Source organism: Mustela erminea, chromosome 1 (genome assembly GCF_009829155.1).
Source record: "Mustela erminea isolate mMusErm1 chromosome 1, mMusErm1.Pri, whole genome shotgun sequence".
Taxonomy (NCBI): Eukaryota; Metazoa; Chordata; class Mammalia; order Carnivora; family Mustelidae; genus Mustela; species Mustela erminea.
Window position 1 is genome coordinate 143,701,574 of NC_045614.1, and position 19,124 is coordinate 143,720,697.

The 19,124-nt window shown below is 40.4% G+C and overlaps 1 protein-coding gene across 4 annotated transcripts in view; it reads right to left on the reverse strand.

The window, feature by feature from the left end:
• The window catches only part of MED12L (mediator complex subunit 12L), a 322,475-nt gene that overhangs the window by 220,212 nt on the left and 83,139 nt on the right, over positions 1–19,124 (reverse strand). For all 4 annotated transcript variants that reach the window (XM_032345309.1, XM_032345302.1, XM_032345301.1 and 1 more), the window contains exons 12-14: positions 6,636–6,767; positions 3,335–3,461; positions 889–1,103 (exon numbers count right to left, since the gene is read on the reverse strand). In XM_032345309.1, the coding sequence (XP_032201200.1) occupies positions 889–1,103; positions 3,335–3,461; positions 6,636–6,767 (474 nt within the window). The remainder of the gene's footprint in view (positions 1–888; positions 1,104–3,334; positions 3,462–6,635; positions 6,768–19,124) is intronic.

The window sequence follows — 19,124 nt, forward strand, 5'->3', positions numbered from 1 at the left end:
ACAGGTAAAGGAACTTTGGTTTTTAGCTTTTTATAACTTCTAGTGTGGGCAAATTTGGAAACAACAGTATTTGTATTAAGGAAGTAATTTTTAAAATTCCTGCACCATTTGATCACCAAATCTTAAGAACACGAACTATGAATCCACACATGTAATTCTAATACCAGGTCTTTCAATTACAAGGATAACCAGTGTTTTAAAAATATCATCACAGCATATGCTTAAGCGCTCACAAAACCATCATGAGGCTTGATTTTTAAGGAACCTCCACAATCTCTCACCATTTTCCACTATTTTCTCTTTACCACCTCCATGCTTTCTGCCTTGAAAACTTTAAGTATATGGAACAATGTCCAAAACACCAGAAATTGGCATTAAATTATAGTCGTAGTATGAAATAATTTGGCAAGAATAATTTCACAACATTTTAGAGTTTTCAATTAATTGAAATGAAAATATGATATGTTATGATCAAAACAGGATGTCCCATTTTGTAGGAAAGACAGAAGCAATGCATGAACTGGGGAAAAGATGTTCCTTAGAAAGGGACTTTAGGCCAAAATCAGTCTGATTTTAAGGCACAATGTTAAAGAAAAACTGGAAACTAGAAATACATAAAATTGGAAGCGTATAATTCCTGTCCAATAAAAAAATGTTATGTACTGTCAAATCTTTTCATTAATAGTTTTAGTGTATCCAAAAGAAAATTCTGGAATATATATATATTCTATATGTTTTCTTTGTAAGTGAGAAACAGAGATAAATGAGTTCTTTAACAGGAGAATACAATTAAAATGTAATCACCCTTCCACCACCAAACGATCCTCTCAAAGGGGTTTCCCCAGCTGAGTTGTTTTCAGGGCTGGGGCACCACTCCCAGGGCCATACCTCCATTTTCATGTCATGGTCCTTTGGGTAGTGGTCATCCACATTCTCTCCTGCTGGCGACCGTGGTCGGGTCGAGGCGGTGACTGACAAGTCTCCTCGAGATATGAGGGTGCACATGTATGCATCATGAGAGAAGACATCGTGTCGGATGAACTCACAGAAGAGCAGCACCAGATTCACAAATTCCACCTTTTCACATTCACTATTTGGATCCGCTATAAAGAAAAAAATCAACAATTCAGTCCCCTTGATACAGTAGGAAAAAAACACCAAATAGGAAAGCTTAACATGAGGCACCCAGGTGGTTCAGTGGGTTAAGCAACTGCCTTCAGCCCAGATTATGATCTCAGGGTCCTGGGACAGAGCCCCACCCTGGGCTTCCTGCTGGGAGCGGGGGGTGGGGGGGGTGGAAGGAGGGTCTGCTTCTCCCCCTGCCCTTCCCTGCCAAAGTCCCCACTCATGCTCTCTCTCAAATTTTTTAAAAAGCAAATCTTAAAAAAAAAAAAAAAAAAAAGCTTAGCAATATTTTCATTTTTTTTTCTTACACAATAGAAGAGTTATTAGAAAATTTACAATGAGACCCAAGCATTTTGTGCCTTATGGGCACATGGGTTTTGATTGTCCCTTTGGACTTGAAAAACAGCATCCAGTGTGTTAAGCAAAATTTCCAGTTTAAAGATAGTGGTTCCTGGCAAATGAGTAACCACTTAAGTAATAACATAAACACAAAGTTTCAGGGAAGGAAAAAAAAAGGCGGGGGGGGGGGGGGGAGAGAGCCAAACTGCTTTCCTCTGGTTTTACTAGTAAAACAGCTCAAGACTGTGTTCACAGCTTGAGAGTGTCCATATATTTCTAAGGTGTATGTGTGTACCTTTCAAAGGACACTTCACAATAAAACAATTCAAAAGGTCCTTGAAAATACTAGTGCATGGGATCCACTAAAAAAAAAAAGAGGGAAGATGGAAGACACAGAAATGAAGCTCTGCAGTCTTTCCCAGTTGGCAGCCAGTCTGTTCAACTAACATTATGACTTTCAATACTGCATCTGCTCTCCGAAACTTTGCACCCTTGAGAGGCTAAAAAATGTTAAGAGCCACCCTTTGAGGCTCGGGCCCTGGTACCATCCTGCTCACAAACACCAACAGAGACAAACAGATGGATCCACGGAACATTAAGCTCCTTCCCTAACACTTAAGCCTTGGCGGTTGCTACTGTCCGCCAGAGTCAGAGACACACAGTGTCTACATGGAGAAGTAACACCACTCTCTCTCTTCTGGATCCCCCAGAACAAGCAGAGGCAGACAGAAGGAAGAGCTTCCCAAAGAACAAACAGGAGTGAGGACAGGCTGAGGAACAGCAAGGGCAAATGTGTATCCGTCCCTTCTGGAAATGCAAGAGAAGCTGGACCAGCTGACTTCCACTCCTGACCATCTATTTTCTACCCCCTGGGATCTCTTCTGTCCTGCATTTTTCTGCTTCCTCTTCTATGTTTCACAACAGCTGCCTACCTTGCCACCACCAGTGTGGCTCCAGCTCTCCCCTGGCCCAGAACAGCCACCGGGCCACTTAAAGAACCTCACTCCCAAGCACCATTCAACCCAAAACAAGGGCCATCTCAAAGGAATCAGGAGCAGTACTATTTACCCGCTGCTTCACCTCATTCTTCACAACAAACCTGTCCCTCCCGCCCCCTCCATGCATTTTCTCCCCTTTCTATCACTTTTCACTTTACGCCATCTTTCTGTTGTTTCAGCACTATCTACCTGAAGACTTGCCCTGCTGTACGTTGTCACATCAAAGCCTCAGAATGAGATCAAGACGGCTAAGCACACATAAATGAATCTTTCAAGTGTCAATTTACAGTATAAACCCACTGGGTTTGTAACACCCAAACCCTCGACTCCCCACAAACAATAGAAAAAGAGACAGAAGAACGGGAGAATGAAAGAACATCCCAGAGAGTACAGGCAAGCAGCCAGCCACCTACACAAACTGTTTCCTTACATCAAGGACCTGGTTATAAAGTACTTTGTTTGACTTTTCCCCCTTTTCTTATCAGCAGTTAGAAAAGGAAAAAATTTTGAAAAGAGTGCAAAAAGAGAAAATTCCTAATCACAATAATGATTAGACAGTGAAACTTCAGAGGACCTTAACTCCTCTCTTTTGGTAAGAAAGAGCTAGAACAGGAAAAACTATACCACCACGTATTAGAGAATGAGGTGACTTATTTTTACATTTTTAAAACTCTGGAGATTTTGAAGTCTTTGCAGCTCACTTAATTTTAAAATTGCATAGAAATCTCCATTAAAAACATGCGGCAAAATTTTGCTCAGTAAAATATGCATTACATTCAGCACCAAGAACTCTTGATTAAGACGCAAGGAAGAAAAAGAAGAATTAGCTCCAATCTTTTATTTAGGATCTAGAAGCAAAGAACTTTACTTACATAATGAGGGGGCCTGTGTATCTAAAAATCTTAATAGAACATTCTGGAAAACAGGCAAACTAGATCCAGCAAGAGAGGCTGAAGAAATGGATTCTTTCTCATCCAATACCTCTGATTCACCACATCTCTAAAATTAAAAATAAGCACAGTTAATTACAGATGGCAATGGAGCCACAGTAGGTCATGAATTTGTTTGTTTTTTATTAACATTTAAATTCTCAAAAAAAACATGCAAAATTAATTGAGATTTCTGTACTTGAGGGCTATGCATCATAGGTAAATATAATTTCTGAAAGTTAGGGGAAACTACACCAGAACAACTCAAATGATTTCAAAGGACACCCTTAAAAAACATTATTCATGTAAATTATAAACTCTGCACCACATTATAACTGTCCACTGAATATACAGCATAGTATAATAAACTACTCATTGTCCCTATGCAAAATTGCTAAAAATAATTTGAAGTTTTCTTCATTTTTAAATAGTTCATGGTTAACTATATACTTCCCCTGAGAAATTTTTGGGCATGTTATTACTAAGTTTGACTTTTTTGTGTGTTTGTTTTTGCTAGGTTAGTGTACTTACAACTGTGTGCAAGGGGTGTTCGGAAGTATGTTGTCAAATGAGAAAATGAACATAATTATTCTGATAAGATTCCTTAACCCCTCACACTTCACCAGTTAAGATCTCTTAGAACCTGTGGAATCTCCACAGTTGATGAAACACAGAACTAGAGAAGCTTCATTTAAGACAGTACTAGGAGACCAAAAAAGAATTCAAAAGCAATCAGAACCCTGTTCTCTATTCTTTCTCATATCCCTTTGCTCTTCTCATTTTTATTACTATTCTTTAATATTAATATTAATATTAAGATATTAATTCCCTAATCCATCCTCTCTTTACAAAGGTCAAATTTTGAAAATGGTGATGTTCAACAGCAATCAATTATCTTAAGTACCTCTGAGAGAATACATTTTTTAGATGTGAATATTTATGCTTATTAAAATAAAAAATTACAGAGCACCTGGGTGACTCAGTGGGTTAAAGCCTCTGCCTTCGGCTCAGGTCATGATCTCAGGGTCCTGGGATGGAGCCTCGCATCGGGCTCTCTGCTCAGCAGGGAGACTGCTTCTCCCTCTCTCTCTGTCTGCCTCTCTGCCTACTTGTGATCTCTGCTTGTCAAATAAATAAATAAAATCTTAAAAATAAATAAATAATAAAAAATTACAAAGTCATCAGTGTGAGCTTCTTCCAAAAATGACTGTGTGTTTCCAGAACACACTGGAAAAAGGGATGCCCATGAGGCACGACAACCCAGAAGGAGCAACTAAATTTGAGAATTTCAACTTTGGTTACTAAAGTTGAACCATTGCAATTCACAGTAAAAGAGTCTATCTATTCATAGAAAAAAAACAAAAATCAATGAAACATCTTTCCTAATCTGCACATTGTAAAATGGGTCATGTGTTTCACACCTTACTTAACCCAGGATATTCAAGCCCCAATTTGAACAATATGATCCTTTTTATTTGGTGAAGAATACTTCCCCAACAGTTGGAGAGTGATGTCTATGGATATATTCTTATTTCATTTTTTAAGAGCTTCACAGGAAAGAGTATTATTAGTAAGAGAAAACCAGCTAAATTCTCATCCATTCATACAACATTTTCTGAGCACCAGCTATGTACTGAACACTATTTTGGGTGCCAAAGACACAACACTGAACAAGGTGGACAAGGTCCCTGCTGTCAAGCTTACGTTCTGGAGGGTGGTAGGCAGGCATTAAAGAACAAGCCAACAGGAGAGTAAAACAGAGAAAGAATGACTGAAGGGTGGGTGACAGAGGATCTTCCTGAGGAGGTGACCCAAGTTGAGCTAGGAATGCTAGAAAGTCACACTGCCTAAACTAGCAATGGCAGAAAGGAACTGGCCATGGGAAGACTGGGGAGCAGTGTGCCACCCAGTAGGAACAGCAAGCCCCAGGTCCCAAGGCAGAAGCTGGTTTGGCTTTCCGGAGACCCAGAACGGCCACGGCAGCTGCAGCTATGCCCCAGGGAAGAAATAATGAGGGAGGAGGGAAAGGCAGGCCAGGGAGGCCCATACAAGGCTCTGTGGACACAGTAAGGAGCCATTGGGGGTCTGCATAAGGGGAAAACATGATCTGCTTGCCGTTTGAAAAGATGGCTGTGGCTGCTGTGAGGAGCAAGGTGGCAGGCCAGTGAGGGAGCAGAGAGGAGAGGGCCCTGCAGCAGTCTGGGTGAGGAGGAGAGGGCAGGCGACTCACACCACCCACAGCCTCTCTCCTGGCCAGCCCTCCCGATCTTATGGGCAGATAAGGGGGCTGGCTTAATACTTTTCCCTCAACAAAAGCTAGAGTTTATCAAGCTAACTTTGTTTTTTTCCTTTTTAATCCACTTCCAAGGGCCAGAATACAATCATAAAACTAATAAAAATTGATATCTGTAATCTCAAAATCAGAACTACCTCAAGAAAATATTTCCAGGGTACCTGGGTGGCTTAGTTGGTTAAGCGTCTGCCTTCGGCTCAGGTCATGATCTCAGGGTCCTGGGATTGAGCCCCACATGGGGCTCCCTGCTCACTGGGAAGCCTCCTTCTCTCTCTATCCTCCCCACCCCTGCTTGCATTCCCCCTCTCACTGTCTCTCTGTCAAGTAAAGAAATCTTAAAGAAAAGAAAATATTTACAGATTCACTATATTATGTAGCTTTAAAAAAGTTGTATAATATATACATTTCCATGTATGTGAGTGTGTGTGTGTTGTGTGTGTATTCATATGTATGTAATACAAAATGTATATATGTGCCTGTGTGTCTCAACTTCATTTGGGAGAGGTCTTTGTTCTAAATCAGATGTTAGAGGTGCCTGAGTGGCTCAGTCGTTAGGCATCTGTCTTCAGCTCAGGTCGTGATCCCAGGGTCCTAGGATCGAGTCCCATGTCAGGCTCCCTGGCTCAACAAGGAGGCTGCTTCTCCCTCTCCCTCTGTCATGCCCCCTGCTCGTGCTCCCTCTCACTCTGTCAAATAAATAATATCTTTTTAATAAATAAATCAGATGTTAAAGTTTTATTTTAAAAGATACAATTTTAAATTAGTCCAGAATATAAATTATTGGCTTCGCCAACTGAGAGGGATCCTATATGTGAATCTGTGATTCTCCTTACGTGAATTTGTATATTCTCCCTTTTTTCCATGAAGACAGGAAAAAAAAAAATAGCATATGGATAAAAAAGGGTTATTTTTAAATGATGGCGTTCCATCCAGAAAGAAAACTGAACCTACCTCTGCCTCAATTTCCGCCTGCCTCTTCTCCAGGAGCTTCGCCACAGCTATGGCCCTGTGCTTGCCCGACCGCTTGCAGCTCACCGCCCACTCACACAGCAGGGTCACCACGGCTTCATCATTGGGGGCGACCTACAGTCAAGAGAAAGGGGGACCAGCCATGTCAAGTGAAGCGTTCGCCCAATGATGGGAAGCAAGCAACGGACTTTGTAATGCTTTTAAAGCTTTCTTTAAGATTGCTTATATTTTATTATAGTCATTCTCGAAAATGTTCCCAAATCTCTTTTAACTGAAGTATAAAGAGCAACACTTAAGTGACAAGGAAGGAAATCACTTACTGGAACAGCTCACTCTGTGATTATTTCAAGGGAATTAGAGTCTCCAATCTCCTTGTATATGTCTTTCATTTATACAGAATTATCACAGAGCCCCACTGATCCTCCAGAACTCAGCCTCAAAAGCCAAGAGAAAGGGAAACTGAGCACTGAATATCCAGAAGAGCTGTTCCTAACCCCAAGCACTCACTCCACTGTTGGCCCCCTCGCACTCAGAGCCTCACTCACTACCTAATCCAAACATGCTCGGGAAACAAGCCACCCACTCCAACAAGGAACAGAAAGGAACTGGAGGGGAGGCTGTTAAGCCGGCCAGACCCTCGCTGCATTAGAAACAACAAACAGGAGAAATGACAACCAAGCATCAGAAACAAAAATTAAAAGAAGACACAGCAGAGGACAGTATATCCTGGGTCTGCGCGGGGGCTCAGCACTGTTCCCGGAACTACGAGCTGTGGTTGCCATGGCCCAGAAATGGGTACCACAGACTAAAGATCAGAGGGGTCCAAGAAAGGTCACAGGAACCCAAGTGATATGAATGTGGGACAGGTAGGCGGAGCTAGGTCAAAAGAGGAATCATCCCTTTATGTAACCTCACCTTTCCTCTTAAAGGGTGCAAGCCAAGCAATGTAACATCACCTGCCAGTTTTTAATATTTGTCCAGCTTTATAAACACTATGCCACAAGAACTGGAGAATCACAGTATTGGCTTTCATGTGAGAGGTCCTAAACGTTTTAGAATCCATAAGCTCAATTAAGATTATAAGAGTTATAAACACACTCCCAGGAAAAATATACAGACATTAACACATAAATCCAGCACAACTTTTCAGAAAGTTCATGGACTCTGTGAAGACTCCCAAGCATCCCAGGGTAAGAATCCCTAATCAGTTTATGGTACTAGCAAACAATTTAGATCATGAAAACCAGTTTATTCCAAGATTCTTAGTCATCCTACCCTAAATTTGGTTAAACACATATTGACTCAAACAAAGAAATGTTATCTAGGGAGGATCTCAAAAGAATCTCTGGGTCTCTTAATTTAAATTAAGAGAAATAACTGAATTAAAATATGTAAAGATTGAACATAACAATTAAGAGAGAAAGAGACTAGAAGGAATGTTTGCCTGGATTCAATCTAATCCAGAGAAAAGGAAAAACATAAAAAGTAAATTCAGTGAAGCACTACATGCTTAGATTTACATTACAGAGATCAAAAGGAGTTACCCTAAAAATACTACCATCAGTTTTTAATAAAACTGTAATGTGCATCATATCTGCATTTATAGTTTTTTATATTTTCTTCTGCATCATTAAAATAAGATAAAAATAGGCTACAAAGAAATAAAGGAATGACTCACTCAACTTAAGTAATGGACTCTGTTTGACCTAAAAGTGCACAGAACAGCACATATAAGGGAAAACATTTCTTTTTAACACATCCAGATCAGGACCACAGGTTTGGAGTGACATGCTAGAAAATAAGCCCTAGGAAGGAGTCAATTCACTTCCAGAAGCACTTATTAAGGACCCATGCTAGGCACTGAGGGAAAAAAATGTAAAAGACCTGGCCCATTCTCTAAAAGTTCACCTTCTAGAAAGAAAAACAGAAAAAACAACTAATCATAAAGCTACAAGACGTGGGGTGCCTGGCTGGCTCGGCTGGAGGAGTGTGCGACTCTTGATCCTGGCATCGTAAGTTCGAGCTCCATGATGGGTGTACAGATTACTTAAATAAATAAATCAAATAAACAAACAAATAAAATAAACTTTAAAAAACATAAAAGCTACAAGAGGTTTTGACAACATGGAGGAGGAAATAATTAAGTCCAACTGTCTGCACTTTCCGTATCTCATAGGCAATAAGCATCTGTCCATCCCAGCTTACAGACACATCTGAGATCTTAACTTGAAGACAGGAGGGCCTGCAGTCTACCTGCTATAGCTGTGGTCTCAATTTGGAATTATTAGGAAATAAGTGAATTACGAAAACCCAAGGAAAATGCTGCTGAAAGATTGTGTTTTTAAAATACAAAATCTTATTATAGAAATTTTCTTATATTAATTTCAATTATAGGCCCATAATCTATTTTCAACCAGTAAATACTTCCTAATACTGGCCAGATTCAAACAGTGCAAAGCCTACTCTTTTGGACTATCAGAAGGACTACCAAACAAATGCCAGGCCTTCCTCAGGATATTGGAGTGGTGGGGATGGAGGGATACATAGTTTCTGTATCCAGTTTAAAAGAAACAGTAAGACATTACTAAAGATGTTCTATTGCTAACTTCTCAGAAAATCATACTGAAAATCAGGTCACCTGATACCAACTTTAAAGCAAACGGCCCCTGCAATATGAATAATTACATTTATGTATTTTGGTCATAATGTACTTTAGTTCATTACTGAAAAATTATCTATTAGTTATAAAATGTTTTTATAATTTCAGCATATTTTTCAAGATAATTTTTTAGTGAAAACTCCCCCTCTGACCCCTACTAATTACTACAAAGTTTTGATTCACATTTTAAGCTATGTTTACCAAGAAGCCCCTTCTAGATTCCACTACTGAAAACAAGGATATTCTGCTTTATTGATTCACATTTTAAGCTATGTTTATGAAGAAGCCCCTTCTAGATTCCACTACCAAAAACAAGGATATTCTGCTTTTTTGACTCTAGTCCCAGTTCCAGGGTATATTCAATCAGACATGTTTAGTGCACATGCACACAGACAGCCATGGCTTACACTCCCCACATGCAGATCCTTGCGCCCCTCCCCCACTACTCTGCACCAGTCAACTTTTGGAAAATTAGAGGATTGCTCCCATTTGCCTACCAGATGCTATCTTACAAATTAATTCAAGTAACTGCCAACAGGACATCATAATATCAAATATGTAAATTGAAGTACATTCTCACTCTATAAACAAATTTCTAAGAATATTAAGCTCCACTTCTTTAAAACAATAATTATTTGGTAAGTGAAATTTAGTAAATATGATTTTAACATGTAAAACTTCAAGGCAAAAAGAATTTTTTTTTAAGATTTTACTTACTCATTTGACAGAGACAGACACAGGGAGAGAGGGAACACAAGCAGGGGAGAGGAAGAAGGAGAAGCAGGTTTCCTGCAGAGCGGGCAGACCGATATGGGGCTGGATCCCAGGACCCTGGGATCATGACCTGAGCTGAAGGCAGACGCTTAACAGCTGAGCCACCCAGGCGCCACTCAAGGCAAAAATCTGAGGAAATTTAGGAGTTCAAGATACTGGGGTGCCTGGGAGGCTCAGATGGTTAAGTGTCTGCCTTAGGCTCAGGTCATAATCCTGGGATCCTAGGATTAAGTCCCGCATCAAAATCCCTGCTCAGTGGGGAGCCAGCTTCTCTCTCTGCCTCTGCCTCTCTTTCTCTCTGTGTCTCTGTGTCTCTCATGAATAAATAAATAAAACCTTAAAAAAAAATTTTGAGATATAAACTACAGTCCCTCTCTTCAACAAGATGGCAATTAAATGGGACAGAAGTACATGTATACAAATAATTTGGAAATGAAGGAAATGAAATGAAAAGGAAAAAATGGGAAATGAAGATTATCTCAGAGAGTCAACATTTAACAGGAGCTGAGAGAGAAAACTGAAGGGAACTACTAGATGCTTTCTTTCAGAAAGTGGCTTTTTGGGAAAAATCTTGAAAAATGAGTTAAATTTCAAGAGAGAGATGAATAAAAGGAGAAACAAGTAAGTGGGAGATAGAATAACACCCCCAACCCCAAAGATGTCCACATGCTAAAGCCAGAACATATGAATACATTACCTTAAATGACAAAAGGGACATTGTGGCTGTGATTAAATTCAGGATGTCAAGAGGGGAGAATTATCCCAGATTATTGGGTGGAACCAACTTAAGCACAGGAGTAGTTGTGAGTAAAGAGATTTGACAGGAGAAGCAGGAGCCAGGGTCAGAGACTGGAAGATGCTGTGCTGATGACTCTGGAGAAGGAGCAAGGGGACACAAGCTAAGGAATGCAGGTGGCTTGTAGAAGCTGGGAAACAAAAGGAAATGGATTCTCCCGTACAGTCTCCCTAAGAATGCAGCCCAAATGACACCTTGATTAGAGCCCAATAAGACCATAACCTCCAAAACTGCAAGAGAAAAAATGTGTGTTGTCTTAAGCCACTAAATTTCTGCTAACTTGCTATGGCAGCAATAGGAAATTCAAAGTAATTTTAAACAAGCACATAAAAAGTGGAAAATGGGACACCTGGGTGGCTAAGTCAGTTCGGTGTCTGCCTTCAGCTCAGTCATGGTCCTAGGGTCCTAGGATAGAGCCCCTCGTCCGGCTCGCTGCTCAGCAGGGAGCCTTGCTTCTCCCTCTGCCTCTATTTCCTCCCTTCTGCTCATGCTATCTAAAAAATGAAACCTTTAAAATATCTATTTTTTCATATCATTTGTTCTAATAATTCAATCTCTAAAAATATAACCCAAGGAAATTATCTTAAAGTAAGAAGATAGGAGTACACAAGTTATCAGCGAAGCATGATACTAAAACACTCTTCCTCTTCTAGCCCCCAGAAATTGACAGATTCCCTCTGAAATTTGAAAGAGGCTCTTAATGGGTCAAATCAGAGAAAAGACAGTGAACTCACAGGGAGAGAGAAAATCTTTATGGATGGTTCACAGGCAAGAGCATTTGTCTTCGACAATGAACTATGGGCATTTTTGTAGTGTTTGTTTAATTTTTCTATTTTTCTGCAGACAAATGGTGATATTTCAGTATCTAATTAAAAGATATTTAAAATAAGGAAGGCGGCCTGGAGGGCCCTGCCACTGAACAAAGGAAAAGGGGAAGTCAAAGATGCATGATTACAAGTAAGGCTCAAGTCCCTTCCGACAGCCTTCTCCCCTCTCAGACAAGGTCAGCTCCCTACCAGCCTACCATTCCTCCCTCCTTCCAGGAGCAGCACCCCTACTTCTCCTAGGGATACTGCTCCTCCTTCTCCAGAGGATTCACAGAGGGGTACCCCATCCTCTTAGCTTTAGTGTCAAATTCTGAATTGGGGTCTCCCATGAGCAATGATGACTTTAGGCAATTCTTTGGTCACACACACACACACACACAAAATCACTCTATGAGGAACTCATCAGTTGTGCTATTCTGTGCTCAATCTTGAAAAACATTTGGGATTCTAAGAGACGACCCCTGACCAGACAAAACTTTCTATTCTGATCAAAAATATTTTTCAGGGGGCTCCTGGGAGGCTCAGTGGGTTAAAGCCTCTGCCTCCAGCTCAGGTCATGATCCCAGGGTCCTGGGACCGAGGCCCGCATCGGGCTCTCTGCTCAGCAAGGAGCCTGCTTCCTCCTCTCTCTCTGCCTGCTTCTCTACCTGCTTGTGATCTCTGTCAAATAAATAAATAAAATCTTTAAAAAAAAAATTTTTTTCAGGATACGTTTTCTGCCATATCTATTGCTTATTGTACCATTACTAAAATCTTAGCATTTATTAACTGACCAAAAGAGACACAACAAAAATTAAAAGCTGAAACTTCCTGACCTTTTCAATCATTTTTTTTTAAGATTTGTTTATTTGAGAGCACGAGCAAGCATATGCATGTGTAAGTGAGAGGAGGGGCAAAGGGAGAGGGAGAGAATCCCAAGCAGACTCTGTGCTGAGTGCAGGGCCCCATGCGGGGCTTGATCTCAGGACCCTGAGATGATGACATGAGCTGAAACCAAGAGTCAGATATTTAACCAACTGAGCCACCCAGATGCTCCTCTTTTCAGTCATTTTTAATGAAAATTTAAAACATAAAATTACTTAGTATGGACTTAAAATCACCCTTAAAAATAACGAATAAAGTTATGTTGGCAAATTTCAAGCGGTAATAAAGATAGTTAACATTTATTGAGTGCTTACTCAATTTACAGTCCAACATTGCAATAAATGTGTTTCAGGAATTATTTCTTTTAATCTTTATTACCTATGAGCTAGTTATCATTGCCATTTTACAATTAAGGAACCCAAGGCATAGAGATGTTAAATACCTTGTCCAAGATCACTCAGCTAATTAATAAAACTCTTGCCACAGCATAAATCTCAGGATATGAGCTAAGTAAGTACAGCAACGCTGTGTTTTCAGAAGAACCTGGGAAGGTAGTCTTGACCCTCCTCCTAGAGTACACAATGGCCTTTGTGTGAGCTCCAAGCTTCTCCGGGCTCTTCTGCCTCCACTCCCGATGCTTACGACATCGGAGTGTTCTGCTCTCTTGCGCAGAATATTATTACTTCCATGTAACAGGCATCTTTCACAACGTGGCTTCACGATTATCAGAACTCCAGCTATTGGTTTCAAATAATCCATGAGCACATGGAGACATGCCACTGAGAACAACTAAAGAAAGTCCTTTACCATCTCAAATACTATAAAGGAGAGCTGGAGTCTTGAGGAGCAGGAACAGGCAGCTTTTCATACGGGTACTTCATAACAGATAGTAAGACTTTAATAGCCCACTGCATGCACCCTGAGTCCACAACTCCATAGAGGCGACAAGGATAGAGAAGAATGAAAGAGACAGAGAGAAACTGAGCTGTGGCACATTAAATTAAGGCCAGAGAAAAAGAGCCAAACCAGGGGGTCAAGAATCTGAATTCTAGCCACGGCATAAATTAAAACATGTAATCATGGCAATAATAGTAACAACACTTGTAAATTTCTAGCCACAGGTAGTAGCAGAAGTAATGACTGAAAATATCGAGCAGACACTGGGTGTTTCACACACATCATCTCTAATCTCAAGGAACTCTGCAGTAGGTCTTCCTATTACCATTTGACAGATAAGAAAACAGAGGTTCAGAGGTTAAGAGGTCCAAAAGCACAGAGATATAAAGTGGCAGAACTAGGAGACCTAATTCCTAACTCCAAAGCCCATTCTTTCTGCTGCTCCCATCATCACTGAATCAAGATCCCTAGAAGCACAAGGAGCATCACTGTTACATGGAAATCTCTCAAGTAGCTCCCACGTACATGTGCACGCAGGCACACACACACACGCACACAAACACACACACACACACCAGGAAGCCTGCTGCTAAGCCTCATTCCAACCAGCCACTGCCACCCACTGTTACAGCTGGACTTCTACCGCCTGAGAAACCTGCCAGACTTATAATCAAATGGGTGCGCAGAAAATGAATTTCCAAAGACTTTGTTCCTCTTCTATCACTTGCTAGATCACACACTCGTATAAGTCAAGGGTTTGTCTTTTTCATGGCTTTATTTTCAGCCATCTACCACAGTGTCTGGCACACAGTAGATATTCTTCATCATAGAGTAAAAGCAACACTGTATTACTTGAAACCAAAAGCAAAAACAAGGTAAGATGCAGGGCAGACAATGGTCGGAGGAGTTTACATTTTCTCCTCCCCCAAAATACACATTGCACTTACTTAATATAAAACAGTATCTGGCAATCTAACAGCTAATTAAGTGCTAAGGACTCGATGTATTCTCATTCCTAATTTAATGAGTCAAGGATGCTGGTCTGAACACTATTACTAAGAATCATTCTGAAGGATCTAGCCAATGGGAAGAAGAAATAGATACTTGAAAGGATATGGTAACATTACTAGAGTTTACATAAAATGATTATCTTCCTCCACCAACTCAGAGAACTAGAAGACTTTATTAGAATAAAAGAGCTGAACATCTTAAGTAGAAGAAAAATAAGCAAAAAATGTTGGACAACAGTAAGCAGAGAGAAGAAAATCTTGCAGAGTATTTTGTAGAATGTAATCCATTTACATCCTCCGACCTGTTAAGTTTCCATATATATGTATATAAATACCCAGGAAAATATTGAAAGGAAATGTTCCAAAATGAACAATGGTTACTGCTCATGTATATAAGGAGTGTTTGCTTTACAGTATGCCCCGTTCTGATGCTTTCACTACAATGCTATCGGTCTTCAGCAAATGAGGCCTGAAGGTTAAATAACTCGTTAAATGTCTCAAAACTACAAAGTCACTGACCTAAGAGTCAAATCCATGCTACATGCTCCACAGGAGGAGCTCATATGCCAACATGCTCCCCTTCCAGGCAGAAGAGTGGGAGAAGGGTCCAAGTTGTGGCCTGAAGGGCACTTCATGATATCAATAATAAATTCCACCCTACGTGCATGAAAGTCACAAGACACCTGAAACTAATAACACTATAAACCATACTGCACTGTATTGTAATAACTAGTACTTCAACAAATATTTTTAAAAAACACAAGACAAGAAAAAATAATTGCTATAATGAGAACAAAAAAGACAACGGATGGACACAAAATTCAAAAATCAACAAGGTTCTTCAAACAACAGCACTTTTAATTTAGCCTCATGAACTCTGGACACACCCACGGTGGTAAACTACTAAAATCATTGTTAACTCTGTTGCTAATGAACATCATTAGGGTCCCATTTACATCTTTAATAAAGGTACCCCAAATGTGGAGGTCCTCATCATCAGGAAGATCTGTCACATTTTTCTTTCCTAGAAATGATGGGCTTAAACTTGATAGACTAAGCCTAATTCAGTTCTTATTTGGTCACTGAATAACATAACAGTCTATAAAAACTAACCACATATCTTCTGTAACAAATAAAGAAGGGAAAACAATTGACAACTACATCTGAAAGTCAGGCTTCCTCTAGAAATTAGAAGATACTTGATGAGATTGTTTGCTATTTTAAGAGCTTTGTTAATATGTTACCTATATTATAAAATAATACCATAAAAGGGAATGGGAAGGGCCAGCTGGGTGGCTCAGTGGATTAAAGCCTCTGCCTTCAGCTCAGGTCATGATCCCAGGGTCCTGGGATTGAGCCCCACATCGGGCACTCTGCTCGGCCCAGAGAGAGAGACTCCCTCTCTCTCTGTCTGCCTCTCTGCCTACCTGTGATCTCTGTCAAATAAATAAATAAAATCTTTTTTAAAAAAAAGTTTAAAAAAAAGGGGGGGATGGGGAAAACCAATGACTCATTACCATAAGCAACAGCAAACTAAAAGAACTTGAGATCAGATACTGAATAAAGCTCTTCAATAGCTTTATAATCTGAGACTAACGGGACATGTTTATAAATGTAATTAATCATGCTTAGTCAACATTAAACAAAATGGTCATATCTGGATTAAAAAGTCTCATGATAGCACCAATAAATGACAAGGGAGAATATGTAAAGCAGTGTTATTAGCAAGTTATATGGTTTGCAACCTGAGGCACATTACAGAGATCTGGATGAATTTCAAGAGTTGCATTATGTTAAAATGTGGTCTAAACTGCTAATAGAATATAAGCCTGTTGCACAAGATCATAAATAGCACTTAACGCACAGAATCACCATGAAGAGCATAAGACTAAGACTGTTAACCACAAACCCAGAAGACATATTTACATATAAATAGTATGCACATGTGAAAAATCTTCCTAAATATGAATGACTGATTCCCCACGTATGTTTCCTTTTTTTTTTTTTAAGATTTTTATTTTATTTATTTGATAGAGAGATAGATCACAAGTAGGCAGAGAGGCAGGCAGAGAGAGAGACAGGAAAGCAGGCACCCCTCTGAGCAGAGAGCCCAATTCGGGACTCGATCCCAGGACACTGGGATCATGACCTGAGCCAAAGGCAGAGGCTTTAATCCACTGAGCCACCCAGGTGCCCCAACGATTTGGGATTTTCTAACTTAAATATTGTTTACTATGCTGAAATTGTTATGCCTTTTAAAATCAGAGATTATTCCTACAAATAAATATGCAAATATTAACATGGAAACTGTGGTAACTATAAAGGTTTTTCCCTCCTTTTTCCAAAATTACATCTGATACTTGTTTGTTCCACTACAGTTACCTGAGATAAAATGATTTATTAAAGAAGTGGGACAGGGGGGCGCCTGGGTGGCTCAGTGGGTTGAGGCCTCTGCCTTCAGCTCAGGTCATGATCCCACGGTCGTGGGATCGAGCCCCACGTCGGGCTCTCTGCTCAGCGGGGAGCCTGCTTCCTCCTCTCTCACTCTGTCTGCCTCTCTGCCTACTTGTGATCTCTGTCTGTCAAGTAAATAAATAAAATCTTAAAAAAAAAAAAGAAGAAGAAGTGGGACAGGGGCGCCTGGGTGGCTCAGTGGGTTAAAGCCTCTGCCTTCGGCTCAGGTCATGATCCCAGGGTTCTGGGATCAAGCCCCACACTGGGCTCTCTGCTCAGCAGGGAGCCTGTTTCCTCCTCTCTCTCTCTGCCTGCCTCTCTGCCTGCTTGTGATCTCTGTCAAATAAATAAATAAAATCTTTAAAAAAAAAAAAAAAAGAAGAAGTGGAACAAGGAACAGAATGTACTAGTCAAGAGTTGGATCCTAGGAGTGCCTGGGTGGCTCAGTTGGTTGAGCGCCCAGCTCTTGATCTCAGCGTCATGAGTTCAAGGCCCCATATTGGGCTCCTCACTGGGTATGGAGCCTACTTAAAAATTTTTTTAAAAAAAATTTTTTCTTGGGGCACCTGAGTGGCTCAGTGGGTTAGGCCGCTGCCTTCGGCTCAGGTCATAATCTCAGGGTCTTGGGATCGAGTCCCGCATCGGGCTCTCTGCTCGGCAGGGAGCCTGCTTCCTCCTCTCTCTCTCTCTGCCTGCCTCTCTGCCTACTTGTGATCTGTCTGTCAAATAAATAAAAAAATCTAAAAAAAAAAAATAAAAAAATAAAAAATAAAAAATAAATTTTTTCTTAATAAAAAATGTTTAAAAGAAAGAATTGGGTTCTAGAACCATTTAAGATCCCAATCCCTATTTTCCCACCAGTGAGTTGGGTATGACCTTGGACTACTGACTCATCATCTCTACACCTCGGTTTCTTCATCTGTAAGTAGGACATAAAGAAAAAAAGTTTTTTAAAACATGTTTCTCACTGGCCAAGGAATAATTAAATCAGATGACATAACACATAATGGGGCCTAGTGCTCAAGATGTACTTTAAAAAGGCTGAAGAAAAAAGACTTGCATCACATGCTCAAAAATAATCTAAGAGGCCCACCACAATCTAAGTGGATTCATGACTGACCCTTACAATTACAGCAATGTCTAAATGTCTGGACATGCTATCCCCACCCCCAACCATGTAAATATAATCACCCTCTCACAACAAATTTACCTGAAGAAAGAAGAAAATGGTAGCCATAAGAGGCTGGCGCACCCCACCCACCCACCCTTCAGACACCCAATAGGAAACCATGTGACTTCTCCAGTACCATGTGGCTCTGGCAGGGCTGTGATCAGCACCAACAATTCTAAAACTCAGCCCACACATCTTAACAGAAAGCCATCCAGGTGTATTTCCTTGTTTGCTTGACCTCTGCCTCATTTAACTTGTTATCTTGAGTCTTAATTTTTAAAAGTGACTTTTTTTAAACATTAAAAAGCAACAATAGTAACACCAACCCAAAATACCCTGGAACATTGGAGCATGATCTCTTTCACTACATGAGAGCACTGCAGCCGCGTCCCCTGGTGTGGGCCAGTCTCACCGGATGGCTTCCCTGCTGAGGGGAAATCTTTGTGAACATCAAAGAATGTAAAAAGCCTGACAGATCCTGGCTATGCATTTTAGATTAATGGTCTGTGTGATGGGTGTGTGTGTGTGCGCGCGCGTGTGTCCACAGTAGTCCCCAGGGACCCATAGGACCATATTCCTTCCATGTCTCTAGAGTTAAACTGCCTCCCTAAATATTTCAGATATAATAGTACACTTGAATGTTTTCTCGATATTGTTTCAGGTCATTTTCACATCACCAGGAGGTAGAAATCCCATTTTATAAGTGAGGAAATTGAGACTCATGAAGAGTAGGTGAATTGTATGTAATGTGCCCAAGAAATACACTGTTAATCTGATTTTTCGCTGAGAACTCTGTCAGCCACCCTCCTACCTCCACCTGCACATGCTTTCTTATACTTCTGAGCCTGTACCATCATTAAAACCAACATACTCTATAGATTTTCTTTCTGTACCCCTACCCTTCCAAACCCAATCCCACAGAGGGTTTTCCTTTCCAGTTCACTGTCCCAGCAGCTTTTCTGTAAGCCTCCCAAAAACCAATTCAATAAGTATTTCCTGAGGACATATGGGGTACCAGA